This window comes from Cyprinodon variegatus, unplaced genomic scaffold (genome assembly GCF_000732505.1).
Source record: "Cyprinodon variegatus isolate N-32 unplaced genomic scaffold, C_variegatus-1.0 Scaffold324, whole genome shotgun sequence".
NCBI lineage: Eukaryota > Metazoa > Chordata > Actinopteri > Cyprinodontiformes > Cyprinodontidae > Cyprinodon > Cyprinodon variegatus.
In genome coordinates, this window is record NW_015150777.1 from 320,843 (window position 1) to 331,255 (window position 10,413).

General features: G+C 36.2%; 1 protein-coding gene across 2 annotated transcripts; it reads right to left on the reverse strand.

Annotated features, from left to right (window-relative positions):
- Positions 1 to 267: 267 nt before the first annotated feature.
- LOC107091074 (THAP domain-containing protein 6-like) lies at positions 268 to 3,767 on the reverse strand. Of its 2 annotated transcripts, XR_001481514.1 has the most exons (5): positions 3,600 to 3,767; positions 1,671 to 1,863; positions 1,478 to 1,585; positions 877 to 1,300; positions 268 to 735 (listed from the first exon to the last, which is right to left on the reverse strand). XR_001481514.1 is itself a non-coding variant. In XM_015384801.1 (4 exons), exons 1-4 carry the CDS (start codon positions 3,677 to 3,679, stop codon positions 1,094 to 1,096), a joined length of 588 nt encoding a protein of 195 aa, XP_015240287.1. In that variant the 5' UTR covers positions 3,680 to 3,767; the 3' UTR covers positions 268 to 1,093. The 2 variants fall into 2 exon arrangements, 1 of the variants encoding a protein (XP_015240287.1); XM_015384801.1 differs by having other exon boundaries at positions 268 to 1,300.
- Positions 3,768 to 10,413: the final 6,646 nt, after the last annotated feature.

Consider the following 10,413-nt stretch of genomic DNA (forward strand, 5'->3'; position numbering starts at 1 on the left):
AATTATTAATAACATTGCACCCATATACTCCTACTCAATTAAGCTAGAGTACCCATGCAAGAAAACTATACGCATTAAGAGGCTGGGATTTGAATCCAGGTGCAGCTTACTGCAAGAGAACAAAACTAAACACTGCACTGCCATGTGGGGCTAATGACAAGCTGGGATTTAGCAGACAATTTAGGTAAATTCAACACATTCATGGTTTAAATGTTGATAAATGTAACATACTTAAGTAGAGTATAACAAACCAAAGGAAGTAACAAATAACGTTATTTGCCAAATTTGCCACAAGTGCTAGTAAGGACATTTTAGCATAATTTCAGAAAGCACAGAATCTCAACAAAATCCTTGGAACAGAAATACTTAAGCCTTTTCTCACCCAATATTTGAGGGACGTTTAGTTTGGCAAAATGGTGAAATATTAGCCAAAGGCATTATATAAAAAAAAAAAAAAAACAAAAAAAAAACACAAGAAATTGATATTATACACAACCACACACCTGTGGATTTCAGTCCCAGTGAATACTTTAGATTTCCTCATTGATATGAACCTAATTTGATTGAAACAAACAAATATAAAAAAAATCTTAAGTGCAAACAAATCCAACAGTTGTGCTGCTGATGGACCAGGAGACGAAATCTCAATGAGAGAAAGGTTGATGGTTTGTGGTCTGCCAGGTCTTCCAGATGTGCTTGGAGAGACCAACCTGGGCACACTGATACACCAACCCCCTAATAACAGACAGATATTTTTAAAGAGGTTTTATAACCGTTATCAAAGTAGCAGCACCAATGACAGCAACTACCTATTGTAAAATCTGCCACAATTAAAAAGACAGACAACTATGCATAAAAGAATACATTTATTAATACCTGCTTTTATAGAACTGCAGTAGAGCTCCAAGCAGTCCTGACTACTGTGACAGAAGATGCATCGCTGGCAGGGAAGATGGTCCAGAATCATCAGCATCCAGAGCTTAAGCTGGATACAGAGTCCTCTTAAAAAATAACTATAAATTCATAAAAAAAATAAAGGTGCATTGCACCCACTAAAATCGTTCGCCAAGTCTTTATTTTTGATTTTATCTTTTTATAAACCATGTCTTTGTTTTAAATCTTCATCAATAATGTTCTTCCCTCTCAGATCCATGAGAAGAACTTGTAATGCAGTTTTTGCTCTCCTTTCCCGATCCTTGGCATTTCTCATCTCTCTTTCCAGACTCTCAACCCTTTCCAAAGCCTCATTAAGTTTTGCCTTCAGATCACCCGGAGATGGAGGCAGTGCATAAGAGTGGTCCTGTTAAGACAAAAGGGATCAGTCATATAAACACTAAGACCAAAGTTAGTCACTGGAGCATTATTTTGGAGATACAATCACAAACGGCAAGTTAAATGTCCTGTGTGAACATACGTGTAGATGGTTGTCAAAATAACCCCATGGCCAAGTGTGATGTAAAAAATACTCAGAACTCACCAAATCGGGACTGGGCAGAGGTTCAGGTTCTTGAGCAGGTGGGGAAATATTCACTACTTTGCTGTCTTGTTTCTTGGGAGAAGTCTTGGTTGTGTTAGTTGCTGGAGGCTAATTTGAAACACAAAATATTCAGGTTACTATGTCATTAAATGTAAATAAAGCTTAAATCCTTAATACCTAGTGTTACGCCTACCTTTTTGCGACGAGTAGGAAAACTAAAGACTGAGGGAACAACTCCTTCTCTGAGTCTAACCGTCTGGCCTGTTCTGTCGAAGTCCTCTGGTTTAAAATGCTCACTGCAGATTCTGGAAGCGTTGCTGGGAGTGAAGTCTTTCCTCCTGACAGCTCTTATCCATTGTTTCTTCATGCTGCTTTCTTTGGGAAACCTAGCAAGTATAGGAGAGAAAAAAATCAACAAGATAGCTAAAAATCTCTTTTATGGAATCTGTCATTGGTAAAGAGCAGCTGTGTTAGAGTTGACTAGGCGGAACAGTTCAAATTACACTGTCACAGGGACAGAGCAATGAACTTCACTCTTTGCATTTAACCCATCCCCCTGGGGAGCAATGGACTGCCATTGTGCAGCACCCAGGGAGCAGTGTGGGGTTAAGAGTCTTTGTTCAGGGAACCCCAGTGGAGGCTGTGGGAGTGGGACTCGAACTCAAAACCTCAGGATTCCAAACTCTATGCCCTAACAAATAGGCCAGATGGTGGGGAGTTGGATTAAATTGATTTCTTGTAAAGCCATAAAAACAGCCTTATTTGAGTTTTCACACATTTACTACAGGCCGTTTTTTTAATAACCCACCATTAATGTACTAAAACTATCCAGGTGTACCCCATTTAAAGCCAGATCTCAAATAAGGCGGTGAAGACTTCTAGACATACCTGAAAAATGGAAGATGTTTGATTCTAAACAAACTTACTGGGAGCTACACAAATCAAAAATTAGCTTATTTCTTTTTTTTTTATTAATTAGCTAAGCTGTTGTTTTTCAAGTTTTACCCTTATATAATGTGTTTTTAGATAAAAAAAAAAAACTCTTGATTTGTAAGGTTCTTTAATCACTTACAATGTTCTTAAATCACATACAGTTTTTTGTTCTCTCATTGGTCTATAATAGATGAGCTGTGTATGCAGTGATGCAAGATCCCATAAGAGTACAAAACAAATGTCTTAAACTCTAGATATATATTAATTGTATATTTTCTTTCCTTTTTAGACTTCTAATTAAGATTATGATAATTACAGAATATTATTGATTATACAATGATAAAGTTCAAGCTTTGGGCCAATTTCATTCTCTTATAATTCAAGCCTGAGCAAAATGAAGATGGTCGAGAATAGCTAGAAATGGGCAGAAAAGCCCATTTTATAATCTACAGGGATGCTAAATCAAATGTCATGTAGTCCATGACAAGTGATTAGTTAGGCCAGGGGTCTTCAACGTTTCCCAGGCTGATAACCCCAAACTGGTGGCTAGATCAGAGCCAGGACCCCCTAATTATACATATTGTATGAAATTGTGTTATGTCAAGCTGGTTTTAGGGTCACTCACAGTCATGCAACTAAAGTAATTTCACCCTGGCATTATTAAAGTATTTCTGATTCTAATTCTTCACTGATGGGACAGGTGTTGTAAATGAAATGGTGCCCAGCTTGAAAGAGCTCCTGTGTTTTGCTGAATGTGTGCATTGATAACTGAAAGACATCTTTTGCCTCCATTTATCTGTTTACTACAGTGTGTTGAATTCATGTTGATGTGTATTTAAAGACATTTCAATTAGCAGAAAAAAATGCAGGGGGTAGTATAACATTTTTTTTTAAAGTCTAAATCAACCAAACCTTTAGCGACCCCCATGCAGTACCTCCATGGACCCCCTAGGGGTCGCGGACCCCCTGTTGAAGACCTTTGAGTTTGGCTATCTGGTCAAAACGAATATATATATACAAAAAAAGAAAATAAAAAAGTTTTGGTACAATTTCATAAAAATGCTTAATTCTTTCCAATAAAGTCAAAATATGTAAAGATATTTTTGGAATTTGAGTGCGGAAGTTGACCGTTTTGTTCATGACGTCAACCCATCCAAACAATCAAAACACGACAATTATTCAGCCTCACCTGTGAAAGGTAATCCCCGCCGCTCTGGTCTCGACCGTAAAACGTTTTTGACAATTAATTGCAGCACACGAGTGAGGCATTTTGATCAAATAAGTTAAAAAATGGAATATAAAATAGGGCTAACTGCTCCGCTTGGCGCTTTCAACAACTGGGCCACTCATATTATGGCGGCGACGCTCACTGAAAGAAGTACGTAGGGAAACGGAAGTACGTAAGAGATCACTTCCGTAAATTTCAAAGTAAAACAAAGTACGGTTTTTATAAATGAAAAATGAATTAAGGATTACATTAACATTACGTTTTATTATCAACATTTGCAATGTTAAGCGTTGCAATTTATTTAGTGACGTTTGTTTAACAGGAATACAAATTTCTGTTTGTATGAAAGGAATTACATATTTCTAGAAATGATAAATACATTTATATGAAATAAATGTACAACAACAAAAAAACTCCTTTCTGGTCATATGGTCCAAGCAAAACACATGTCTTTGGAACTGTTTAGGTGTGTAAATATATTGTTATTATAGGCAGGATGGATTCATGTTGCTTTAGAAAAACCCTTTATCACAACCAACTGAAGGTTACAGCTGAAGTAGAGATTTAGCTGAGCTGCTAACTGTTTTCCAGACCATAATATCATTATCAATATTTTTTGGGGGGGGCATGAGATCTGTAGCCTTAGTGTGTTATCTTAGCACTTGCATGGTTTTTCCCTGTAGCCCATGTTCGTCAAAGTACAACATGATGTGCATTCAGAGCAAATATTTTGCATACCCTAAATTTACCCTGTCTATTCTCAGTTGTCCACTATAATCAATATTTGACAGCTGCACTGCACTGGATATATTTCTTTCCCACACTATTCTCTGTTTATCCTAAAGATAGTTGTGTGTGAAAAGCCCTGCTGGTCAACAATTTCTATAATGCTCTGAATACAAAACCATACAATGTTAAAATTCACTTACAGGTATTTATGCAATTAATGATGCTCAATTTGACCTTCAGAAAATCCTGTTCTATGTTCCTGTTCTACACTATTACATCTTGATGTAATAGTGTATGGAGTGCCTTTCATGTGTGTGCATATAGACCTGGCCTCTTTTTCATATATAGTCTTATTATGCAGTAGTTCTTACACTTTTTCTTTTACGTTTTAGCCATTATTGTTTTATCAAGTCAAACTGTTATCAACACATTTTGAAAATACTATAAATATAATTTCTTTTACTGTTTTCAGTTTTAGTATGAACTTGGGTGATGAAAACAAGATTGTGAGACTCTGTTTGTCCGGATTACAGAAGTCACTTTGTGTTCCACCTTGTGCTATTCCTGTCTGTTTTAAGAGGTTTATTTGTTCTCCAACCACAGATTTCCTGCCTCCAGACGTTTTTAGTCCTTTCATGTACTTGAGCTTTAACAATCCACCCATCTTAATGAGATTAAAGGAAAGGGAAACCTGTTCAAGCTGTCTGCCTGAGCGGGAGTAAAAACCACATCAATGTTCTTTAGGTCTGGTGCTTCAGGAGATGTGCGAGGAGGTGAGAGGCCTGAGAAATGGCATCAGGTCCCTTGAGAAGTCATTGTCATCATACAAATCCCTTTATCCTGCTTTATGACTGATGGCTGTTGTTTGAACCTGCTTTGCTCCGGGCATCAGGAATAGGATGACAGGACGCTGTTTTCGAGCGCAGGTGAGGAAGTTAGAGCTCAGTTTTCCATTTTAAGAAAATGTTTTCACAATTTACTTTCATGGTATTCACTTCACTCTGCTTAAAATTTTGATACAAAAATCTATATGAGCCAGTCAGTTCAAATGTTGTTGTTTTGCAAAGTGCAACAGAAGATCACCTGGGATTATTCCTTATCAAATCTGGTGGATTGATATACATGTCCAGCCACAGAGTACCTCCATAGACCTCCATATAAAAAAAAAAAAAAACATGTGTTTGCTGTTTATTTTGAGCTTAATTTTAATAACTGGAGCATGTGTGTTTATTTTAGAAATGAGTTAATTTCATAATTTAGAGATGAAACTGTTTAGAATGCTTTTAAAGCTTGTCTTAAGTGTATCCAAGGTCATGATAGTGCCACCACCATGCTTGATCATAGATATGGTATCCTTAGGTTTGAAACCAACACCTTGAGTCCTGCAGACATGCTTCTTGGCATTGTGGCCAAAATTCCTCCAATAAATATATATATATATATATATATATATATATATATATATATATATATATATATATATATATATATATNTGTGTGTGTGTGTGTATTGAAATTATTATTTCTGTGTTTACCCCTTGTTTTTATCTGTTTGTTAGTAAACATAATGCTTTATGAATATTTACCATAACAAGGCCACATGAAAGGAGGTATGATATGGCAAGGTATTCAGCAGAGGGTCCAGGCAGGATTTGATCCCAATCACATTGCAAGTGAAAGTCATGTCCCAGTGGCCAAGTAGCCAAGAAGCACAATCAGTTGAAGGCCTAGTGACAGGACCAGACTTTCATATCTCTCCCCCTTTTTCCACAAGCATGGAATTATGCATCACCCTGGTAGCCACAACTATTCACTGTATGAACCCATGGACTGTTTACTAGTATTGCACATGGTCCTGCCAGCAACAGCAGGTTGTGGTGAGGTACCCACAACCTCCAGGGTGAGAGTCATGCATGCTTCCCAGTCAGCCAAAGGAATACCCTGGATGGTGATAGTACCCCACACTCTGCCACCAACTAATCATGTGTCCTGGCTACTTGGCCTTTTTTTTTAACTAAAAATTTGTTGTTTTTTATACAGAGTGTTTAGATCAATCTAAAACTAGTCAAAAACTCCTATTAGGAAAAAACTTTCTAATGGTTTAAAGCAACTAGCAAAAAAATAAAAATAAAAATTGTAGCTTCAAAGGATGAGAGGAGCCCCATCCAATTATTTCACAAAATAACAAAAAAACATAAACACACAAACTTGGAAATCAAAGTTGAGTCTGTTTTTTTTTTATTTGAATATGACATAAACAGGCTCCATTGTCTTCAAACATAAAGCTATCTTCAGAATGTAATTTAATGACAAGACATCAGATGATTTTAATGAAAATATTTCTTATAGTAGGAGCATGACGCGCCTAAGTTATCATTATGAATGGGTTCATTGTATTCCCTTCTTACCGGTGGCTTCTGGATGTGGTTATTTATTCACTGCTTTTTATTTACCCATGTTTTAAACAAAAATAAAACCTTTAATTATACACCATTGGTATCTTTTAGGGATACTTCATGTATTGTAAATTGACCCAGCCCCCCTTTTTCCCAAACAAGGTTTGGACTACTGCCAGCTATTGTTATGCAAGCCTATTGAAACCATAGATTGAGCGCTTTCTCTCATGCAGCCAATTGCATCTCCTAATTTGTTTTTGTTTGTTCTCTTTGGCACTTTCTCCTCTCCCATGAGGCAGCAACAATTATCTGTGGGCAAACGGGCCCCAAGGAATGCCAGGCTGCAGACTGGACTTAGGCAACACATGTTTGTTGCTTGGAATCAATCCTTACAAGCAGTAAAGGCTGCAGAAAATCATCTTAAGGGGCAACAGATATTGTTTAATAAAACAAAAATCATTGATTTTTGTATCCAGAGGGTATGTTCCTAGAAATGAAGGTTACATAAATTTTACTGGTTGATTGATGCAAAATATGTACATTTATAATTGCTTCAGTTATCCTGGTTTAATTTGACTAGATCATATAAAATGAATGCCAGATTATGCTTTGGTGCTTTATATTTTATAGTGAGAGCCTTATAGGTACAGTAAGGAGTAGTTATCCATTTGACTGAACATTTAAAACCCTGAATGCAATGTCAAATTATGAATCCACCCCCTCTCCACACACACTGCAGTTACATCAACCAAAGAACAAGCTTAACAAAGTTTTAGTTTGCACCAATTTTTTTGTCATCACAATTTTTTTGGACAGCTCTTTTGTCTATTTTGTAAAATTGTTTACCAAACGCTGTGGCTATCTGGACTCTCATTTTGGATTTGTTTGCTGTCTCTTAGCTGTTTTTGCTTCAATTGTGCTGTTTTGTTTTTGATCATTTTATGTTTTTATGATGACTTCGAGTCTCAATTTAATTCTGACCATTGTCTGTCCATCTACAGTATACAGTAAGTCCTGTAAATCTATAATTTGGTTGTCTTTTTCCGGAGTTCTTGCTGCTGTTTTCACAGCTCTAATTTTGTCATATCAATATATTTTTCTTGAATTTATTCTGCAAGCTGGGTTTAGATGAATCAGATGAGATGAGTCTTTGTATCTCCAGAATTTTGTGAGCCATTTTCAAAACATTTACACTCTTAACTGACTGGGTTTTTGATTTCTTTCCTTTAATAGTTTTGTTTATGTTAAACATTTTTACCTATTTCACTTGCTTAGAGGTCTCACTTTAATCACTTTGAGTTCTCAGCACTTGGTAAGCTATCCACTACCCCATTTATCTGGTCTATTTTGCAATAAAAACTGATAAACACAATAAAAAAAATTGTAAGTTACTAAGTTCCTTTTGGTGAGATACAGACTTGTTCTACTGCGGTATATCTCTTTAAACCTAACTGCTCCTCCTGTAATCCCACAACTGCATATTCACTAGAAGGTTCTGGGAGAGTCTCTGTTCACTGGGTCTGTAAGGCCAAGCTTCTTAGCTGAGAGTGAACCTCGGCTGCCTCCCTCTTATTTAACCACCTATTAGCTTGGGACTTCTAAGAAAGTGAATATGTAAACACCAAGGCTTTGAAATATATATATATATATATATATATATATATATATATATATATATATATATATATACATGTTGCATTTTTGTTTACTAATGGTTGATTTAGCTGTTGTAAAAGATAGTAAAAGATCTCGGCATCAGGTCCAAAAAAGACGATCAAAAATTTTACACTGGACCTTCCCAGTTAAATCTTCCTCTTTTCTGCAAGAATCTTCTTCATTCAAAAAACAATTTTTAGTTGAATTACTGAGCTGAATGAGTGTATTACAGTCGGAGTTCAAGTGCACAATGCTGCATGAAATATACCATGTCGGATAGTATACAGGTGGCTTAGGGTGAATAACAGGCTGCAGCATTTAAAATCTTGTCTGGGCCTATGAAGGTCATCCTGACAGAGAGGAGGGCTGAATAGCAACAGGATTATCCCGCTGTCCGGTCCTGCACACTAACCCAATTCTAATCTGGCTCCCTCTCTTCAAGCACTCATCATAGTTTTACAGTTACATTGACAGTATCTTATTGCTGGTGGAGAGAACACAAAAGAATAAACTCGGCTCCAAACTGCTCTAAATTAACCAGATAATGTACATACATCAGTGAAATTGCAATGATTTTGCATTCAGCCTTATAAGAAAACCAAGAAATGTTAGAAAACACTAGAACAATGTAAGAAAACTTCTATTTCAAAGCAATTTCCCTGTCAGGATGTAACAACAACAATTAAAATAAAAAATGAAAAGTAAAAAAAAACGTTTTAATATCCAATATCTCCATTGAACTATGCTAACATTGGTTTATAGTGCCCGACAAAACGTATACCTGAGCAACTTGAAGTATTGGATTCCTGTGAAGGTATTTTGAAAGGTGTTTTGAAATAAAAGATCTACATGATACGATGTACATTTGTATTTAGCCCAAATGTGCTTTGATAACTTTATAAGATCCAACTCTACAAGCAGCTTTCATAAGTTAATTGACTAATAAATAGTCAGACTGTGTGTAACTTAACCTCAGCATGAGTATGAATATTCTGTGAAGACCCAATAATTTGGTAGAGAACATTAGAGAACAAAGAACTTCTGGAAGAGACAGATCAGTCAGGTGACGAAAAAAGTTGTTTAGGTTAGGTTTAATGTAAAGTCACAACAGTGACATTGCCCTGAACAAACCCTCTATATGGTGAAACATGGCACTGGCAGCATCATTTGTCTGCATGTCTTTGTCAAACTAAGACATGCAGACAGAGAAAATTGTCAGAGTTGTTGGGAGGACTGATAGAGGAAGACAGCCAGTTAGATTCATCAAAAAACTGAGAATAGCACCATTCATACACAATGCAATCCAAAAAGCATCATAAAAAAAAAGAAATAATCATAATGTTTCACCTAACCGGAGAGCCTAATATCTAAAGTACTTTAAAATATTGTACAAAAGAATACATATTACAAACCAAATTTAAATCCAAATTTAGATTCAACTTTAACATTGAATTTAAATCCCAAACACAATCTTATCCTCAGGCCTTGGCTTTAATCATTCAGCAATCTGTCAATCAGGCAGAATCCTTAATCAAAAGCTGCTTTCCTCATTTAGAGCAGCCAACATGTTTTGCACATCTTAAATTTTCATGCAGATTCTTCCATAACTCTGGGGTATAAGAACGTAAATGGGGAAGGTCCTGCCTCCAGAAAGGCAGGGATCATAACATACAGCCAAAGGCTCAAATAAAGGGATTCATTCATGTCTGACAGATGAATAGTTATGTCTATCAGATAATCTTTGGAAGGAGTTAAAAAAACAATGTTTAAGGCTTTTGATGTGCATAATAGTTAAAGCCATAACCTGAAAGACTTGCAGCTATCTTTGCAGAAAATGGTGCTTTTAAAAGGTGTTCACTAAAAACAAGTGAACATCATGCTCTTTGGATTAGTAAAAGTTTAATCTACTCTTCAGTTACCTGGTACTTTGTTTCTATTGGTTGCATAAAATCTCAGTTTTAATGCCTATGTTTTTGGTTGCAGGTAACTCTTCT